The sequence below is a fragment of the Chrysemys picta genome, chromosome 2, assembly GCF_011386835.1.
Source record: "Chrysemys picta bellii isolate R12L10 chromosome 2, ASM1138683v2, whole genome shotgun sequence".
Classification (NCBI taxonomy): Eukaryota; Metazoa; Chordata; order Testudines; family Emydidae; genus Chrysemys; species Chrysemys picta.
The window spans coordinates 49,388,311-49,410,343 of NC_088792.1; the positions used below are offsets into that span (position 1 = coordinate 49,388,311).

The following is a 22,033-nucleotide window of genomic DNA, read 5'->3' on the forward strand; positions in this document are numbered from 1 at the left end:
TGCTAAAATCAGAAGGTCTTGATATAGAATTTATTTCACCTTTTATGTAGAGATGCTATTTTTATCTTATTGTTTATAAATATATTTTAAATACTGTGTTTTAAAATAGCTTTTTGAGAGGGCATTCTTCTTCCCCCACAGTGTGGTGTGCTGGCAGAGAGAGAAATTTCTGCCTGTTCTCTCCTGTATGTTGTTTGGGTAGTGGGAGGATGTGAGACCAGAGCGTATTTTTCCTCTGACCTCTTCTGGAAGGCATTGTCTTGCCTGCTGTGGTCGGGGGCAGCAGTCTTCAAATTCTTCTTTCCACTCCACAGAGTGGGTGGTCTGGGACCAATCAATGGCACACCTTCTCCCCCTGCTGCGTATTTTAATAACTGCCTAAATTTTTTGTATGCCCCAGGGAGAGCTGTGTACTTAACAAAACTCCAAATCTCACAAGTGTTGCAGTTTGTGAAGCATACATTGCATTCTGGGGAGGTGCTAAAGTGCCGGAACACCAAAAAATGTAAAACAGGCGGCGGTGGCAGCACTCTGAACCATAGCCTGATGTTAATGGAGGAATCTGGAGTAACATTCTAGACCAAATATCTTAACAACCCTGTTACCTTGGTGTTTTTACCTGTGTTTATTAAATGCCACGAGTGAGTAGTTACCCTGTTTTTCTTTTGCAGGTAGTCTTTCATGGGATGATGTTCGCTTTTATTTATCTGGCATTACAAAAACGTCAAGTACTTTCGGAAGGGAAAGGAGAGCCTCTCTTCTCCAGCAAAATTTCAAATGTTTTACTATTTATTTCTGTAGTTTGCTTTTTGGTAAGTCCACAATATGAATTGAAAATTTGTAAATTTAAAACAGTCATCCTGAGGATGGTCAGCTTTCTGGAGAAGTTCCAGTGTGGCAGTGAGTGGACATTTCATAAGAGATGGTCTTGGGTTGCAGAAGTTTATTTCAGCTATATTTTATAAATAGCTACTACCCATCTTAAACTTTCACTGGACTCTTTTTTTTTTTTTTTAGTCTATTGTAGATTTAAATATTACAGCTTCTCCAGTTGATTATCTTGGATGATCTTAGTAAGAATAGAGTGGTAGATGACTTGTATAAACACTCAAGAAATGACTTAATGTCTAAGAGTGATTAACAAAATTGTCAGCAGTGAGTTTTTTTGTATTTTCAAGTACAAATGATTATTGCATTCATCAGCTGCAAAACCGTGTTTAAGAAATGCATAACTAACTAGAAAGTGTAAAGAATCTACTCCTCCCTCCCCACACCACACTGCTGCTGTTTTAACATATTTTAAAATGTTTTATCCTGTTGTAACATTTTAAAATCTCTTAAGCACAGTCATCAAACAGACTGATATGTATATTTATATCTTGTAGACCTACTCTATCTGGGCTAGTAGCTGTAAAAACAAAACTGAGTGCAATGAACTGCATCCTTCTGTTTCTGTGGTGCAGGTAATTATGCTCCTTTTCCTTAGTGACAGAATCTATATTCTATTAAAAAAAATAATATAGTCTGTCTCTGATGTCTTAGTACTTAACATCAGTTGATGAACATTATTTTCATGTATGAATGTGAAAAAGGGCTTGTTGCATTGCTGGTTATTTTTCTTTGACCTGTGTAATATAAAGTTTAAAATTTAGCATTTTATTTACATATTGTGAAACCAAATTTTCATTCTATTCTGTGTATAAATGTAAGAGTATAGCTATAGCAGTATGTGTGTACAATTTATATACATACTAATATGCTGATATAATACATATAGGAATATGTATTTTAATTTTTATATATAAAGATATCTATATATTTATTTTACACAAGGGCATATTTGTGTGTGTGTGTGTGTGTGTGTGTATGTATGTGTGTGTGTATATATATATATATATATATATGCACTACATGTATATCCTTGTGTAAAATAAGGATAGATATCTTTATATATAAAAATTAAAATACACATTCATGGCCGTACACCGTACCTGAATACTAATTCATATACAGTAGAATCTCCGAGTTACAAACTGACCAGTCAACCCCACACTTCATTTGGAACCAGAAGTATGCAATCAGGTAGCAGCAGAGACAAAAATATATATATATATATAGTACAGTACTGTGTTAAATGTAAACTACTAAAAAAAGGGGGGGGGGCAGCATTTTTCTTCTGCATAGTAAAGTTTCAAAGCTGTATTAAGTCAATGTTCAGTTCTAAACTTTTGAAAGAACAGTCATAACATTTTGTTCAGAGTTCAAACAACCTCCATTCCTGAGGTGTTCATACTCTGAGGTTCTACTGCATATAGTGTAGCTCTGACCCTGCAAACATTTGTGCACATGCTTATATTACGTATATACTGTATGTATTTTTAAAGTTTTTAATATGTACATATATAGCAAAAATATCTGATTACATTAATTTTCCTACTTAGTTATAATGCTTAATTTCTTTTTAGATTTTAGCTTTCATCCTCATCAGGAACATTCCTGGATATGCCCGTTCTGTATACAGTTCATTTTTTGCCTGGTTTGGCAGAATTTCTTTAGAGGTAAGTAGAGTGATCACAAATGCAATAATAGGGTGTTTCATTTTAGGAATCTATAAATGGTGGGTTTATAATGTACACTGTAGTGTAACTGAATACATAGTAAAAACATATTAAAGCAAATGAACCAAAAATATCCAACTGTGGCTGTTTATATTCTTCATTGAGAGAGACGAGATGGATGAGGTACTATCTCTTAGTGGATTGGCTTCTGTTGGTGGAAGAGACAAATTTTTGAGCTTCACAGAGCTCTTCTTCAGGTCTGGCAAAGATAACCAGAGTATCACAGCTAAATACTGGGGACACATTGTTAAGTGTAAGCATTTAACATGTTGCAAGAAACCACTTACAATGAATTGGGCAGTCAATACCCCTTCAGTCATAGGTCAAAGGAGGGTTGTAGGTTACAAATTGTTGTAATGAGCCATAAACCAGTGTCTCTAAGACTGATTTTTCGGGCTGGTCTACACTGGCACTTTACAGCGCTGCAACTTTCTCGTTCCAGGGTGTGAAAAACCACCTCCCTGAGCACTGCAAGTTTCAGCACTGTAACATGCCAGTATAGACAGTGCACCAGCACTAGGAGAAACGCCCCTCGTGGAGTGGTTTTTTTAGAGCCCTGGGAGAGCTCTCAGCGCTATGCCACGACTCGTGGCAGCACTTTAACGTTGCCAGTGAAGATGTGCCCTTAATGTCTATCAGAGTTACGAATTTAAGTTCCCAGCAATTTGTAACCTACTAACCATCCTGTGTCCTATGACTGCAGAAGTGTTAATTGCCTACTTCATTTTGAGTGGTTTCTTACATCATGTTTTAACCCCTTATGCTTAATAATCTGTCCCACCTTATATTTAGTTGATACTCATAAGAATGTAAGAATGGCCTTACCGGGTCAGACCAATGGTCCAACTAGCCCACTATCCTGTCTTCCGACAGTGGCCAGTGCCAGATGCTTCAGAGGGAATGAACAGAACAGGGCAATTATTGAGTGATCTGTTGCCCACTCCTAGCATCTGGCAGTCAGAGGCTTAGGAATATCCAAAGCATGTGATTACATCCCTGATTATCTTGGCTAATACCCATCCCTGGACCTATCCTCCATGGACTCATCTAATCCTTTTTTTTAGCTCAGTTATACTTTTGGCCTTCACAGCATTCTTTGGCAACAAGTTCTACAGGTTGACTGTAAAAAGTACTTCATAGGTTTTAAATCTGCTGCCAATTAATTTCATTGGATGACCCCTGGTTCTTGTGTTATGTGAAGGGGTAAAACTTATTTATTCACTTTCTCCAAACCATTCATGATTTTATAGCCCTCTATCATATCTTCCCTTAGTTATCTCTTTTCTAAGATGAACAGTCCCAGTCTTCTTAATCTCTCCTCATATGGAAGCTGTTTCATACCCTTAATCATTTTTGTTGCCCTTCTCTGTAGTTTTTTCCAGCCAGAACTGCATGCAGTATTCAAGGTGTGGGTGTTCCAGGGATTTATATAGTGGCATTGTGATATTGCTTATCTTACTTTCTATCTCTTTCTTAATGGTACCTAACATTTGGTTAGCCTTTTTACGGCCATTGCACATTGAGCAGATGTTTTCAGAGAACTATCCACAGTGACTCAAGATCTCTTTGTTGAGTGGTAATAGCTAATTTAGATTCCATCATTTTGTATGTACAGTTGGGATGATGTTTTCCAGTGTGCAGTACTTTGCATTTATCAACACTGAATTTCATCTGCCATTGTCTTGCCCAGTCACTCAGTTTTGTGAGATTGCTTTGTAGCTTTTCGCAGTCTGCTTTGGCCTTACCTATCTTAAGTAATTTTGTATCATCTGCAAACTTTGCCACCTCACTGTTTACCCCTTTAACAGGAGTAAGCCCTGTATCAGCTAATGTAGTAGTAATGATTATACTCTTATTGATATTTAAATTTGTAAATATTTATTTGTGAATCTCTTTTCCTTCTAGCTATTCATCTGCCAATACCACATCTGGCTAGCAGCAGATACAAAGGGGATCTTGGTGCTCATTCCTGGAAATCCAATGCTCAACATAATTGTCAGCACTTTTATATTTGTGTGTGTGGCACATGAAATTTCTCAGATCACTAATGATCTAGCACAGATGGTTGTTCCTAAAGATAATGCGACTCTGCTTAGAAGGCTGCTATGTATAGCTGGTTTTTTTTCTGGACTCCTCTTTTTGGCAGCAATTCAAGATCAATCAAGGCATTAACTTCAAGAAGTCCTTAAAACTTACTTCAGGCTTACTTTGTGTCTGCCTGACGAAAAATATTTAACTGGAGATACAAAAAACGTGTACAGTGCTAAGCAGAAGGACATCTAAATGAAGTCTATTGAATGTGTATATAATGGAAATGTACATATTTTGTGTGGAAATATCCTTCTCAAAGGAACCTGAGAGACAAGAATGCACTGTACAGAATTGCATGTGAAAAACAAGTCTTTTTTTCTACTGGATATATATTTCTGTTTACATATCTGTTTAAATGTAACATGAAGAAGAGAAATGGGTGGCTTGGCAGCATAATTTGGAGATTACTGAATTAACTTTACCTTGATACACCTAACTTGCGGATATTTACTAGCATACTACAGTATACAAGAGACACGCTTTAATTGTTCTCCTCAAGAAACTTTTTGTAACAACAGAGCAGACCTGATGTATGATCTTTAGCTACTGGTCATTTTTTGCTAATTTCAAAATGAAGTTATCTTACTGGTAATCAGGGTCATTTTTCTAAACTAAGTGTTAACTCATTGTTTAGAGATCAATGTTTTGGGTGTAGTTAGTATGTAGTATATGAAACCCTTTATGCATTGAACAAAAGCCCCTCAATTTAAAGTGATTCCATGTAACATTCTAGCCAGGTTTACACAGTACTTCATAGGTGTTTTGTATTTTTTTTTCCCCCCTGAAGACAGTTTTCAAGAAATATTTTTCAGTTCTGGAAATGTGGGATTTGTTAAGAATGCATAAGTAATTTTATTTTAAATTTTCTACAAGTATGTTTGTTTTTTCATCAGCATTTTTCAATTATTGCTCTTTCAAACTCTCTGTAGTTCACAATATTAATACAGCCCCACTCATAAAACAATGATAAGCAATATTTCAGCTGAATATTGAAAAGTTAGGGAAATTCCCACCCTTTTCCAGTCATACATCTACTGTATTCAGATATTACAGAGAAGGGCATAGCAGGGGCACAACAACCTCAGAACCCCCAGATCGTGTGTGACTTGAAGATATGGAAAGCAAGCCTGCGTGGGAAAAATTGGTTGACTAGCAGTCTGGCCAGCTGTAGACAATGGGTCCCTTTTTAAAATAACAATGAAATAAGATTGAGGTTCTTGTTCAGAAGAGCCAATTCTTCCATTCCTATTTAGCAGTATCTTTCCTTTGTTGCTGTGATTCAAACTCCGAATCAAAGGCTTTTTCTTTATCATGTAACCTTCTTTTGCATACAGCATAGAACTGAAAGAAATACCACTTCAGATTAGAACTGACAGGTTGTAATTTTAAATTCTGCAAATTCAGTGAACTACGGTGATACTTTGTTCTGTTGAACCATAATAGTCTTCACAGTTTTTTGTGAGTTTGGCTTACGTAATGCTTGGAGGTTCATGTGCATCCTCGTTCTGTCCTCCTTTTGGTGGCTACTGTTTAGCATTCAAAGAATGAATACGACATTGTTTTCTCAGCATATGTGCAATTATATGTAATGATAAACTATATGAATCTTAATTTATACAGTAAGTGGTCTGATATTTATGTATTTTCTGATGTTATCTCAGTTGAACTGTGGAGTCCGAACTTGCAAAGCCACCTGTGTCTGTAGGAAAACTTTCCTGCAAAATTTTGTTCCAATAAAGAAAACAATTTCTGTAAGAATGATGGAGCCAGTAATGAGAGGAAGATAGCAAGATAAAAGATAATACAGGTTTCAAGAATAAATTTAGTACATTAATTCAACAACCTTGGGTATGTCAACTAGTTTTATTAACAAGCTTGAGGAAAGATACTCGACATTTTCTCAGTTATGTTTTCTTTTGGACGTTATTTCCAATGTTTGGAAAGTCATCCTTAGCCACTGATCAGTACATCTGATTTATTGAAAGACATGGTATAGCTGAGCACTGTAGAGATAGTTGCTATGGACAGGATGTACAACCTACATCTATGCCATTGTTAGAAGTAAGAAAGTGAGTTTGGGGGGGAATTTTTTGGTTTTCTTCTTCACAAACTAAGTATTGTAGATATCATTGTTATTTATCTGTTGTACAGATTTGGTTAAAGATTATTTTTAATGTTTGAAATAGTGCACTTGTTTGCTATTACTGTACGTGGGAGAAATATATTTTCTTTTAAGGTTATGTGAAAATATGAAGTAATTTAAACATTAAATAAATGTGCTGTGGATGCTTATTTTTGTTCTCTAAGGAGCATCAGTTACTCAGGGGTTCTTTGTTATAGTTTTCTTATTGTTTAAACCTAGATCGGTGGTAACTTATTAGTATGCCTAGCCAAAGTCACAGGTTCAGGTTATAGGGCACCCTCCAAAGTAATTCCCTACCCACTATTAATTCAGCTAATTCCCAGCTAAGGGAAAATGTTCATCCTCACAACAGGACTGTGCGTATGATTACAAGGGGGGGGTGGAGAGAGAAGGAATCCTCCACAGCAAGCCAAAGTGTGACAGTGTGGCTGTGCTTCCTCCACAGCAAGCTTCTACTGTAGCTTGCTGTGGAGGAGTCACTACTGTAGCCTCGGGGATTCAGCAACCCTCACATGTGCAGGGGCCTAGCTAGGGTTGCCAACTTTCTAATAGTAGAAAACTGAACACCCTTGCCCTGCCCCGGCCCTTCTCTGAGGCCTCACTCCCCACTCACTCCATCCCCTGTCGCTCTGCCACTTACTCTCTACCACCCTCACTCACTCATTTTCAGCAGGCTGGGACAGGGGATTGGGGTGCAGAGGGGGTGGGGAGGGCAGGAGGGGGCTCCAGCTGAAGCAAGGGGTTGGGGTGTGGGAGGTGGTACGGGCTCTGCACTGGGTGTGCGGGGTTCAAGGTGCAGGAGGGAGCTCTGGGCTGGGGCAGGGGGCTGGGGTGGGGGGAGGGTGTGTGGGGTGGGGGAGGGGGCTCAAGGCTGGGGCAGGGGGTTGGGATGCAGGAGGTGGGGAGGGGTGCAGGCTCTGGGTGGCGCTTACCTCAGGCGGCTCCCAGGAGGCGACCGGCATGTCCGTCCAGCTCCTAGACACAGGTGTGACCAGGAGGCTCTGCGCAGCGTGCGCTGCCCCCACCTGCAGGCATGCCCCCGCAGCTCCCTTTGGTCATGGTTCCCGGCCAATGTGAGCTGTGGAGCTGGCACTCAGGGAAGGGGCAGCGTGCAGAGCCCCCGTGGCTGCCCCTGTGCTTAGAAGCTGGTGGGACATGCCAGCCACTTCTGGGAGCCATGCAGAGCCGGTTAGGGAGCAGGGGCAGCAGCAAGCTCGTGCCTGGGGCGGCAAGCCGCGGGAGGGCAGCCTGCTGGTTGCTGGCCTTCGCACAGCACCGGCGGACCTCCCGCAGGCATGCCGCCGAATCCGTATGGCCAGTGGACCGCCCACAGGCGTGCTGACGAAAGCCGCCTGACTGCTGTGCTTGGGGCGGCAAAAAACATAGAGCTGCTTGCGCTGCCAACAGGACTTTTAACAGCCTAATCAGTGGTGCTGACTGGAGCTGCAAGGGTGCCTTTTCGACCAGGTGTTCCAGTCGAAAACTGGACACCTGGCAACTTTAGGCCTAACTGATGAATTAGTGTAAATCCACTAGGCCCACCCCCAAAACCTTCTATGGCTGTACAAAAGAAACTCCAGTAGAGCATGGATCCACAACACACGGGGGATGCAGGCCCCTTATCTCAGTTCCAGCATTTCTCTTCCAAGTGTGTGGTAGTTTAGAAGCTAAAAACTGAGATGAAATGCAGAATGAAAGCATAAAGGAATATTCTTCATATCAGGATGGCAGAGTTAAGCAACTCCTTCTGAAACAAATAGTATTAGAATGGGAAGGTAACTATATCAGTTAATTGCAATATCGACCAGGGCATCTCTTCCATTCAAAGGAAAAAACCCCAGCAGGATCAGCTCAGTTTCTTTGAACCTATGACATCAGGCATCATTACCTTCTTTGAGATCCATTGTTGGCCATAGCAATTACCATAGCACTGGAATCTATGTAGGCATCATGACTCAATAAAAACAGTAACCAAAATCCTGTAGGTAAATTAAGTATTTACCTGCTGAATTTATTGCAGAAACTGTTGTTTCATATATCTAAAAAAGAACACCCTTAAAACCCTCTGATCATTTAAGTTGCTGCACTTCAACCTTACTGTAATATACAATGGAGTTTCAGTTCTTCCCTCTTGGATCTTAATCATATGGTCAAAATAGGGCTGTGAATTTACATGCCAACACTTTTAACTATCCCCAATGTGGTGTTCAATTTATCTTTATTTAGCTACACTTTTGTGAGTCCATATTTCTAATCCAGCTGTAATATGTAAATAAAGAAATATCAGGTTCACGTGAGATGGGATAAACTTGTCTAAAATGAATGATGCTTTTTACAAAAAGGACAGTAAAGAGGTGTGCTGATACCAAACCATTAACATCATCAGACCCTTTTCAGATTATAGAAAGTTCATTTGTTACAGACTTGTCATTTATGATCTTCAACTGACAACAGATATGTAATAATCTTGGGAATTCACTTACATTTCCCAGTGCTATTATGTATAATTAGTGCTTTCTGGTTCCTATATCTAAATGTATTTTTTTTATTTCAGTTGAACTGATAATATTCAACAATCAGTAGAAAAAGGCAACTTTCAGTATAGAAACAAAACAGACTAATTTCACAAGATCTATTAATAAATTTCAATTTAGTTTCATACCGAATTGGAAATTAGAAATTTTGAGTCATTAAATCTGTGCCATATAAAAGTTGTATTGACACTTTATGTGTTGAAAATTTGTCATAGAAGCCCCAGTGCAGCTAGAAGTCCATTGACAGTCCTCCATATTACCGGAAAAGGAGTACATTGTTCAGCCATTAACTCATTTAACCCAATCAAATTACCAGAGTTCTGGGGCGATAGGGAAGTGGTGACTCAGACAGGCAGAGAATGCCACTGGCAATCCTTAGTCACAACTCTACACATAGGCGGCCTTAGGGCGAAGTTTGTTCTCTGCAAAACAGCAGATACAGAGCTTGGAGCTCATATCCTCCTGAGGTGGCAGAAGCAGGCCTTTTTAGGCATAGCGCTGTTCTCCCCAATCCAGGGAAAAGGGGACTGAAAAGGAACCTTAAACACAAACTACCTTTTCGATATCTATCTGGCTACTGCTCCTGCCTGGTCACCCAACTTAGCAGTCAAAATAAAATAAAGATTCACAGATTGACATTTGGGTCATGGAATGTCAGAACTCTTTTTGATAATGACCAAAGACCAGAACAAAGAATAGCCTCTATTGCCAAAACACTGAAGAGATATAATACATCATTCCCGCATTGAAATCAGACTTGCTGATGAATCCCACCCTGAGGACATGGGAGCAGGCTACACCTACTACTGGAATGACAAGGACAAGCCAAAACAGTCAAAAGTAGGTTTCACCATACGGTCTGACGTTGCCCACAAGCTTGACTCGTTCTCCAAGGGAGTCAATGATCAATTGTAGTGAGGCCGAGTGGCCTCCCTCCAAGCAGGAGAGCGAGGGACCATTACACTCCCCTTGAAGGGCGGAGCCTAGATCGCCCCACCCCCCTCACCAGAAGTACTGGGGCATGGCTGGAAGTATAACGGGCAGGCCCTGCAGCACAGTTGGGGCAGAGCCTGCGGAGGAGAAGGACAGTCCGCCTGTTCTGCAGTGTCCCAGAGTGGAACCTATGTCTGGGTGTTCCCGATCCCCAGATGTCGACAAGTGTCCCGGAGTGCCTGCTGCTGTGTACCCCGAGGAGCCGGAAGAAGCCTAAGACCACAGGTACCGAACCCTAGGGAGGCAGGAAGTGGCCCAGGGGCAGCCATGGAGCAGCCGGCTGCAGAGCCAGGTGTGGTTCAGTCGGTGTGTTTCGGCTGGATTCCCGCCAACGCAGGGGCAGCCAATCCTGCCCCTGCCAGGGCCCTGGCCTGGGATGCAGTGGAGTAGGGTGGGCCCACATCCCCTTGCCACCCCACGCTGGGGTGGCTGACTCCCTACACTGTGCAGGGAAACTCTAGCCCTGAAGAAGGAGTCTCCCTTACCAGCTCCCTTATAGACTGTTTGCTTTGCTGGCTGCCTGACCCTCCTCAAGCCCAGCCCCCAGCTCAGTTATAGACTGTTTAAGGGCTGACAGCTTGAGCCGCCCAAACCCAGGCTAAAGCCTGACTGTGACTATTGGTCGCTCAGCCCTATTGTGGGCTCTTGGCTGTCCTGCAGACTCTGGTCCTGGCCAGACAGGACCGGACTGAGTGGCCTCCCTTCCCACGGGAGAGCGAGGGACCATTACACTGACTTATACTGCTCCTCCTAAACTTGTCTAGAGACCAGTACGCCACCATTATCATTGCCTATGTGCTGACAGTGACTCGTACAGATGAGGTCAAGGAAGCTTTTTATGAAGACCTCAGCAAGGCCATTAAACAGGTGCCATACCAGGACAAACTTATTGTCCTTCGAGACTTTAATGCTCGTGTGAGAGCCAACTCTGACACATGGAGCAGGGTGCTAGGCCATCACAGCATTGGACATTCAAACTCCAACAGCCAACTACTTCTTTCCCAGTGGGCCAAGTTCAATCTCACTATTACCAACATAATCTTTCAACAGGCCAACAACAATAAGACAACATAGATGGTTTGAGGTGTTGGTCTTATGACGTGCTCTCTTCTGCAGAGACCTCACATGCCACTTCTCAAAAGCAGATAGAGACTCATAGCACAGATCTCTCTGTCTGGGTCTGTCAAGTGTAACGAGTTCTCAGATTTTAATGTCTGCATGTTTGCATGCTTTGAGATTGGCTTTCATGATGTCTTTATATCTGAGGATGGGTCAACACTGAGTGGGTTCCTGTGCTGAGTTGGCAGTAGAGCAGCACTTTCCATATACAGGAAATCTCCATGTGGATCACGTGTCTGCCCTAGTGAAGTTGAGCCCTGATGAGCATGCTCTTGGATTTGGTGCTTCAAAGACTTCAGTGTTGGAGATCCGGTCCTGCCAGTTAATGTTGCAAATGGATCTTAAGCAGTGAAGGTGGAAGCTCTGCAGCTGTTGGATGTGGCATCAGTACAGCAGCCGTGTCTCACAGCCGTAGAGGAGTGAAGTGAGTACAACAGCACAGTAAATTTTTATCTGGGTGCTGAAGCAGACTCCAGGCTCTCTCCAGAGATGTGCTTCATGCCCACCTGTCTTCCAGCATCAGATGAACATATTAGATGCCTTACGTGCCTGGGAGAAGGCATCCTCCTAGGAGTTCTGTTTGTTGGACTTTCACACCCAGAGCATGCATGGACAGGCAGACCAGACTACAGGTGCTTCTGCTTAAAGAAGAAGCTCTTGCTGCTAGACCATCTGATTCCAGAGGGTCATCAGATATGAAGACCAAGAGGCTTATTTCAGCGCTGATGGCTTCTTCCAGCAAGGCTAAGTTGTCTAAGGGTTCCAAGTCATCAGGATCTTTGTTGATGATGGCTCCTGATCCTTCAGTTAAAGCTGTGAAGACTTTGGGGCACAGTTGGTAGAAAAGGGCCAACTGCCTGTTAAGGAACCTAAAGCCATTTCAGTTCTGAAAAGTAGTAGCTGAAGGAGAAGACTGCAACTGTTAGCAGTGCCAGATCCCATATGTCAGACTTATCCGATCTATCCAATTCTGATATAGCCTCTACGGTTCTGACTTTGAAATCCAAATCAGTTGTGTTCCACTTCGAAGTCCAGAGTTGTGGAGATGAGTATTTCTCTGGAACTCTCCAGGCCTGTGGCATTGGTTCTGTCCTCCTCTCCTATTCTGGAACCATCGTTGGATCTGAAAAGGATGCTAACAGAGGTGCCTGATGTGCACCTTACTGCGTATGACCATTCCTCTGATCCGACTGATAGGAAGTTAGCAATGAGGAAGACCGTCTTCTTTAATTCTGCAATCTGCTGCTAAGATTCCTGTATGGTATCTCCAGGCAGATATTTCTCACCATTACTCTCTCTTCACCTATGGTTCTGTTGCTGTCTCCCTTGTGGTCCACGGCAGTTTCAAGATTGGATACTCCTTTAGAGGAAGAACTAAGAAACCTGATTCATCCCAGGTAATGCCTCTTTATCCTTTTGCTCCTCCTCCTTTGGGTATGTTTCTGGATCTCAGCTACTGGAAAGACTGGCAAAACTGGTCTTCAAGGCCCTGTTGGGTTCCACCACAGAAGTTTTTGGATCATCCTCCTTATTGGAGGAAACACCTCCTTTCAATTCATAAGGATCTTGTGGTTCAACGTCCCTGTATCCAGTTTCTCTGCATCCAGACAATTCTGCCTGCTAAATTATTTCTGAAAAAGAGGATGAGGAGATAGATCCTCTTTTTGAGCAGGAACAAATGGATACTAACTTTGATATTGATTTGTCACCTAATGAACATGTGAGTGTAGTTTCTGCTTCCTCTCCTTCTGGGGTTGCTTTGTAATTCCATTGTGATGCTTTATGGAATATGGGTAACCATTTATAATATTATCAATACCAATATTACAAAATTGCAATGAATCTTATACCAGATATGCCATGTAAGGTATCAGTGGAAAGGGTATGATTTGCTAAATATGCTGATAAAATATTGTTTATATTTATGTATCATTTTTGTATCATGAGTTATAAATATGTGTTGTATATTAATATCTCAAACTTGTGCTATGTATCTGGGTGACACCCCCAGACAGATTGGCATCAGCAGTATCCAGTCTGCTTGGTGGCCCATCAAGGATAATCAGCTGTACAGTTAACCCATTGAAAGAAGCCAGGAGCTATGCCTATGAATCACCAGGACATGTAGGGATATGCCTATGGACCAGGGACTCTAAGTACTTTCCATGCCCATGTGCTGTGAGCTTGTGTTTGGGACAAAGGATATAAAAGCCACATGGAAAAAGATATAAAAAGGCAGTTGCATCACCTCCATTTTGTCTTCAGTCCTGCTTCTCATCTCTGGAGTAACTTCTCTATAAACCTGAAACTTTGAACAAAGGACTGATAGACCCATCCAAGCTTTCCACAGGGACTTTACAAGCCAGCAAACTCACCAATGCTGCTAAGAATCTGATATGTATGTATGATATATATGTATGTATCTGATTGCTTTGACCTAGGGTGACCAGACCACAGGGATGAAATATCGGGACGCGGGGGGGGGGGGGGGGGGCATTAGCAGGCCCCAGCCGCGCCGGGCGCACGTGCTGCCCACCCCAGGGCAAAAGCTGGCCCCGATGCAGAAGGGGCTAGGGATAAAGAGGGCAGGGGGGGGGACAAGAAACAAAGTCCGGGGCTGGCCACGGCGCGGGCGTGCAAGGGGCCAGGGCTGGCACAGCCGAGCCACAGCAGCGGCCGGTCACCTGAGGGGCTCCAGGCTGGGCAACGGGCAGGAGCCAGGGCTTTTCCCAGCCCTGCAGAGCCTCCTGCCCCCCAGCCTGCCGTGGGCACATGCAGCGCGTCCCGCCGCCGGCAGGGAGCCCCACGCCTCTCCCGCTCGGCTGCGCTCCAGCGGCTCCTTCCAGGCGGGGCGAGCCGCTGGAGCGCAGCCAAGCAAGAGAGGCGCGGGGCTCCCTGTCAGCAGCGGGGAAGTTTATGGGGACCCCGGCTGGCCCCTCGCCCCTGTCCGCCGGCCTCCCTGCCTGGGACAAGTCTCGCCCCCGCAGCCTCTCTTCGCCGCGTGTCTCCGGCGGCCCACGCTGCCCACCCGGGCCAGAGCCAGCCCCGGCTGCTGCCTCCACAGCAGCGGCCGGTCTCCTGAGGGGCTCCCCGGGGCTCCAGGCTGGGCAACGGGCAGGAGCCAGGGCTTTTCCCAGCCCTGCAGAGCCTCCCGCTCCCCAGCCCGCCGTGGGCACATGCGGCGCGTCCCGCCGCCGGCATGGGAGCCCCGCGCCTCTCCCACTCGGCTGCGCTCCAGCGGCTCCTTCCCGGCGGGGCCGCGGCAACTTTCCCTTCCCCTCCCAGGCTCCTGGTAGTTGCCCGACCCTCCTCCTAACCTCCTCCCTCCATTGAGAGATCCAATGGGGGAAGGAGGGGGCGGAGTCGGGGTTGGGGGGGCGTGAGCGCCGGAGCAGAGGGTAAATTTCCTTCTTTGTCCCGCGTCCCGACCGAACATCGGTCGGGACGCGGGACAAAGAAGGAAATATCGGGACTGTCCCGATAAAATCGGGACGTCTGGTCACCCTACTTTGACCATATAACAACTCTTTTTCTTTTATAATAAAACCTTAGTTTTACAAACTAAAGGATTCGCTGGCAGCGTGGTATTTTGGCTAAGATCCAAACTAGTATTGATCTGGTAATGTGGCTGGCCCTTTGGGGATCAGAAGAACATTTTGCATAGTGAATAGAGTTTTAAGTAACTTCTCACTTTACTGGACCTATTTGATTGGGAGCCAGAGACTGGAATGCAATAAAGGGGGCTGTGTGGATAATAACTTTCCCCCCCCCTTGATAACCATTGTGGGGGATCAGGAGCACAATTTATGACTGGTTGGTGAACCTAACTACTGTGTTAACCACCAGTTTTGGGGGAATCTACTCTCCTTTTTGCAGCCTGCCCTGACATTGGCATTTTCAGAGTGGGCTAAATCAGGCACCTGGGGTCGCAGCCGTGATCGTGTAGACTGCATGGAAGCCACATTGAACTTATCTAAGTTAGCTGTGAAGGGAAGCCTCCCATCCAGTATTTGACATTATTGGGGCTACCTCCACAAATAGGATGTTGCTCCCTATCCTAGACATATTTTGCAGCATGTTGAGACAGTTTGATGAACTTCTGCTTCCTGTCAGCTTATTTCCAAGAAAGCAAACTGCAACAGATTCCCCATGAGGGATTTTATTTCTTTTTGACACATCTTCTGCCAAATTTGTTGATTGTGGCTACTGCCAGTAACAGGTTTAGCTCTGGCCAACCTCACTCCACTCCTGCTGAGAGAGAGGGATGGAAAATGATACACTTGGGAGAAAAGTTCTTACCTTCTTCTTTGGGAATTAGAGTGGCTAATTACTAGGCAATAAAGGTCCATTTACCAATTCCACCCATGGCAAAAGACTATATAAGGCTGATGCCTGATCTCCATCTGGTCTTCAATCCTGCTTCTAGTCGGCTACACCACTGTGACAATGCGGTTCTGGCAGAACCCAACTGAGAGTGCCAACTCAGGACAAATTGCTAAAATAGGGCAGTTACAGCCCAAGGCTGGGGTTTTTCCACCTCTAAGGCAAACCAAACCAGCCAGACTAAGACTTCGGTCTCATCCCACTGGCTAACCGCAAGTCTCACAAGCTATTTCCTTAGACACTCCAGTTTCCAGTATTACCACCAGTGCCACACGTTATGGGGACAAATGGTTATAAAAACCGATACCCCAGTAAAAGAAAAAGGTTCTCCTGATCCCAAAGGACCAAGCCCCAGACCCAGGTCAATATACAAGTCAGACCATACCCACAAATCACGCTGCTGCCAATCCTTTAGAATCTAAAATCTAAAGGTTTATTCATAAAAGGAAAAAGATAGAGATGAGAGTTAGAATTGGTTAAATGGAATCAATTACATACAGTAATGGCAAAGTTCTTGGTTCAGGCTTGCGGCAGCGATGGAATAAACTGCAGGTTCAAATCAGGTCTCTGGAATACATCCCCAGCTGGGATGGGTCATTTAGTCCTTTGTTCAGAGCTTCAGTTTGTAGCAAAGTTCCTCCAGAGGTAAGAAGCAGGATTGAAGACCAGATGGAGATCAGGCATCAGCCTTATATAGTCTTTTCCAGGTGTAAGAACACCTCTTTGTTCTTACTGTGGAAAATTACAGCAAAATGGAGTTTGGAGTCACATGGGCCAGTCCCTGCATACTTTGCTGAGGTACAAGGCGTATCTGCCTTCTCTCAATGAGTCCATTGTATAGCTGATGGTCCTTAATGGGCCATCAGGCTAGGCAGAGCTAATTTCAGCTTGTCTGGGATGTCACCCAGAAACATAGCATAAGTTTGCCATACAGACAGTATAGAGCCAATATTCATAACTTCGACTACAAAACTGATACACACATATAGACAGCATAATCATAACCAGTAAACCATAACCTTGTCCTAGACACCCCATTTGACCCCCTTTATACAAGATTTGGGTGCCACTACAGGACCTTGGTTGCAACAATGATCTATACGGTCCCAGTTTATGTCAATAACGTCACAGTGCCTTTCTGTGATAACAGCACATCTAAGAAAACAGGGTATTTTTGCTTACCCATATTTGGACAATTGGTTGCTAAAAGCTGCTGAACTCAAGGATCTGTTACTTCAGATCATGTTTACAATCTCCCTCCTTTTGGATCTGGGTTTGCTTCTCAATATAAAAAAAAATGAAATAAACTCAAAAAAATTGTATAGGTTCTATATTGGACTCAGTAGCACGGAAAGCTTTTCTTCCGGAGAACAGGTTTCTAAAAATTGAGCAAGTGGTTTTGCCCATTCAAACCTGCCAATTCTAGAAAATGAACGTCTTCCTGGGTTTCATGGATTTGATGGCAGTTATCACTTACATAACTCCTCCCTTTGCTTGTCTCAGCATTGGATGTCTCAAGTCTAAACACCCAATCAGGATAGTCTTCAAACATTTGTCACCATCCCACAAGGTGTTCTAAATTCATTACAGCAGTGGACAGACCGATCAAATGTTCTCAGAGGCATCCTCTTCAATCCCTCCTCACCATTGCTCACAATAATGCCAGGTGCAGCCAATAGTGGATGGGGAGTCCATTTAAGTTGGTTTACACTCTGGGGTCACTGGGCTTTTCAAGAAAAGAGCTTGCATGTAAATGTTTGGAATTAAGCCATTCATTTGGCCCGCAGATCTTTACTTCCTCATACAAAAGGGAAGGTTGTTCAGGTAGCAGTGGACAATACAACAACTATGTATTATGTGAACAAACACGGGGGTCCTCGTTCTTTTCAGGTATGTGCCAAAACCGTAAGATTATGGAACTGGTGCATTCTTCATGAGATCTATCCAGTGGCCGGGGGAGAGAAACATGCTCACAGGTTGTCTCAGTAGGGACTGTTCTCAGATGCACAAGTGGTCCCTGAAGGATCAAGTAGCACAAGATCTCTCCAGTTGGGGTCAGCCCAGTGTAGACCCGTTTGCTGTAAGGTTCAACAAAAAGCGTCTCTTCTCTTCAAGAACGGGCAGGGACAGTCAGTCCATCTCAGACACCTTGCTTTTGCACTGGGGAAGGGACTGTATGTATGCTTCCTCCCCTTTTCCATTAATTTGGAAAGTGATTTAAAAGATTAGTTAGGACAAGGCAAAAATGATATTGATTACCCGAGTTGGGCTGAGATAGCAGAAGTATATGGACCTGGTTCAGCTATCAAATGGTTTTTACATGCATCTTCCTCTGTCTCCAAATCTCTTGTCACAGCAACAAAGAAGCATTCTTTATCCAGATCATCAGTCTCTTCAGCTGACTGCTTGGGCTATTGGACTTTGACTAGTCTTAAACACTCATGTTCCTTACTGGTACAGAATATACTGCTGACTTATAGAAAACCGTCTACTAAAAAGTGTTTCTATTTAAAACGGTCTAGATTTGGTTCTTGGATTTACTAGGTCCCCGTCCCCCCGCCCCGAAACCTCATGCTAAAAAGGGGAGTCTGTGTTACATGCTTTAGTTGCTAGAAGGGTTCTTATATATTATTTAAATAGAACTCAATGTTTTAGGAGGTCATGTGGATTGTTTCTTATGCTAAGAAAAATAGGGGTCAGTGGGCGTGTCTGCTCAGATTATTTCCAGGTGGTTTAAACAAAACAGAAATTCCTGTGTGTTGTGTTTTATGGTGTCATTCTAGTAGAACTGTAGTAGCATCTTTCACTTGCCTTAAATATGTTCCTATTAGGAAAATGTGCAAAGCTGCTACTTGGAAGTGAGAGCTCACATTCACTAAATGTTATACACTGGACCTAGCTTCACGAGTGGATGCCACATTTGGCAGAGCAGTGCTTCAATCGTTATTTAATTAGCACTCTGTTCCAACCTCCTGGGTTTTCAGCACAGCTTGTCAAACTAGCTATAAGTGGAAATATGCAGAGCCACCTGAAGAACCGAATAAGATTGGTTATTGTAACTGGAGTTGTTCTTCAAAATGTCTCTGCATATTCCCACTTCCCACCTACCTTACCCTCTCTCTCAAAGTCCTATTATGATCTCTCTGGGTTAGCACTGAAAGGAACTGAAGCAGTAGAGAGTGCAGCACCCCATTATATAGCCTCATCCTCTGAATGTCTGGAAACGCTGAGGGGAGGATTAGGAGGGTGCTGCTTGGAGAAGGTTCTATTGTTTGGCAGCGCAATACCCTTAAGCGTGAATATACAGTCATCTTGAAGAATTCTGGTTACAAATAAGCAACCTTAATTTATTATTACCCAGCTCCTTTTCCTGAACTATTTTATAGAGCAATAAAACCCATTGAATTGTACCTTTTCTCTTTAGCCTCTATCCATGAATGTCAAAGCTAGTCTGTCAACTCATGTTCTGGATATTTCTGAGGCAGAATGAGGGGAAGCCTCAGTTGAGGAAATATGTAAAATCACTTGTAACAGGGCTTGGAAGGCCGGGCGGCCTGGAGTCTAAATGGAATCTAAATCCACTGTCCTGGGCTACTTCCTGCCAGTGTCTCTTCAGTTTGGGGCATGGCCCCTCTAGTCCGGTTCACTGGGTGGCTCGCCTCCCATAGCGCCACTTGTGGATGTTGGACTGTGCCCTACTGAGATCCCAGGCTCCTTCGGGTGGGGCAGCTGCAAGTTAGTGAGGCCGAGCCCCACAATGTCTCTGGGCTTCGCTCAGTTACCTCAGGTGCCAGAGGTTCCTAGGTCTCCACTGCAGTCTCCCTTGGCTGGAGAGACAGTGCTTACGCCCAGGTGGCTGCCTTGATTGGCTGGCTCCTACCTCTTCACCAGTCAGCCCCAAACTGAGCCAGGTTCTTTCCTTTTCTCCCCGCTCCAGGCCTGGAATTGGCTGCAGGTATACCGGGACAGGGCTAGCTGGGCACAAAGGTTCTCTTTAATCCCTGGTGTGCTGGCAGGCAGATTCTCTGCTTAATCACGTGATTCTTAATCATTTATTTCCCAGGTATTAGTAGTTGAAATATTATTGATGCTTGTGGATGTGGCATTTGGTCATCTTGTTCTTTAGAGCAGTGGTTCTCAATCAGGGGCATATGTACCCCTAAGGATACGCAGGTTCTTCCCGTGGGTATAGCATCTAGATCAGTGGTTCTCAACCAGGGGTCCGGGCAGGTTTCAGGGGGTCCTCCAAGCAGGGTCAGCATTAGACTAGTTGGGGCCCAGGGCAGAAAGCCGAAGGCCCCCCCCCCCCCCGCGTTGGGCTGAAGCCCAGGGCCCTGAGTCCTGTCTCTTGGGGCTGAAGCCAAAGCCTGAGCAACTTAACTTGCTACCTGCTAACTTTGGCTCTGGCTTTTATATGCAGAAAACCAGTTGTTGTGGCACAGGTGGGCCGTGGAGTTTTTATATCATGTTGGGGGGGCCTCAGAAAGAAAAAGATTGAGAACTCCTATCTAGATATCTGCCTAGTTTTTTTACAATAGGCTACATTAAAAGCACTAGTGAAGTCAGTACAAACTAAAATTTAATACAGACAATGACTTGTTTATACTGCTCTATATACTATACACTGAAATGTAAGTACAATATTTATATTCCAATTGATTTATTTTATAATTCTATGGTAAAAATAAGAAAGTAAGCTATTTATCGGTAATACTGTGCTGTGACACTTGTATCTTTTTGTCTGGTTTTGTAAGCAAGTAGTTTTTAAATGAGGTGAAAGTTGGGAGTATGCAAGACAAATCAGACTCCCGAAAGGGGTACAGTAGTCTGGAAAGGTTGAGAGCCCCTGCTTTGGAGAACACACTTATATTGTGAGGAAAAGACTCTTGGTGCCATCCAGAGCTCACCAGTTTGAGTTCTCAGGCCTTGTTACAACTTTCCCACAAAGTGGCAGATGCCACTAATACACTGGGTTTTGGACATGTCAGACCAGCTCAGCAGGCTATTTACAATTTGCACTGTACTTATAGACTAAAGAAATATAGATGCTCAGAATCCAAAGGCCGTCAGATGATAGTAGTTTTAAAGCATGTACCGTTTTGTACCTCAAGTTCAAAGAGTCCTATGAAAGTTGAAATGCGAGCCTTAACTTGTGTAACAGCAAAACAAAAATACAGAGCCTGGAAAAACAAAGCACAAATACGGGTTAAAAGCAGAGTATCCGCTCCAGCGTCATGATCCTGCCAATTCAATGGCGATCCGCTATGTTGACCCCTTTGCCAGATGACAGCAGGAGTTTTGAAGGTTTGTGTCAACCATATTTGAACGAAGATTATAGAAATTAATAAAATATTCAGGAAAATGTTACCTAGGAGATTAGAAAGATATTCTGGTAAATATATATTTATATGCACGGAGACATAAATTTAGATCCTTTTAACAAACCCACAGATTTTTAAAAGTACCTTGTTGCATGGATGAATGCCTCTGTCATTACATTTTACCAGGTAAAGCAAATAAGTAGTAGAGAGAAATATTAATTGCCAGAAATATTATTTGAGAGACTGAGTTACTCTGAGTTGTATTGTGTATTGGTATTCTGACAATTTTTAAGTTTTGTTAAAAAATTATTTTGAAAAGACAGCACACTGAGTATATAAAATAGCCATTTATGCCTTAAACTACACTGTTACATTAGAAAATACATCACCAAAATGATTAATTTTTGTGTTTAAAAAACATACATACATACAAGAGAAAAATACTTAAATTTTGGCACGACATGGACTAAACATGGTTTGTTTAAAGAAATGGATTTCTCCGTGCTGTGATCTATTATCTATGTTCTTCTAAAATGCATGGATTAGTGGATAGCCAGATTGTTGAATACTTTGTCCTGCAAAACCTGTGTACTGATAAACTTGACAATGATGATAAAGTATTGTAGAGTAGTGGAAACTAATTTTTCAACATTTTTAGCCTCTTTAAAACAGCTATCTAGGTTTTTATAATTGTGCTTTTCACTAGAATATCTGTGTGTCTAGATAATAAAAATGCTACTTTAGATTTAATAAAGCCTCAATATATCCCGCAAACTTCAGTCTTGCTCCAGTATGAAAGTGAGAAGGAATAATGCATCACATGTGGGAGGT

At 43.3% G+C, this 22,033-nt stretch overlaps 1 protein-coding gene across 6 annotated transcripts in view; it reads left to right on the forward strand.

Moving 5' to 3' along the window:
• The window catches only part of CASD1 (CAS1 domain containing 1), a 55,130-nt gene extending 48,129 nt beyond the window's left edge, over positions 1-7,001 (forward strand). For 4 of the 6 annotated variants that reach the window (XM_005299832.3, XM_042857085.2, XM_042857092.2 and 1 more), the window contains 4 exons: positions 672-812; positions 1,386-1,463; positions 2,466-2,558; positions 4,524-7,001. In XM_005299832.3, the coding sequence (XP_005299889.2) occupies positions 672-812; positions 1,386-1,463; positions 2,466-2,558; positions 4,524-4,790 (579 nt within the window). In that variant the 3' untranslated portion in view covers positions 4,791-7,001. The remainder of the gene's footprint in view (positions 1-671; positions 813-1,385; positions 1,464-2,465; positions 2,559-4,523) is intronic. The other 2 variants (XM_008163448.3, XM_065583114.1) reach the window with 1 other exon arrangement.
• The last annotated feature ends 15,032 nt before the right edge of the window (positions 7,002-22,033 follow it).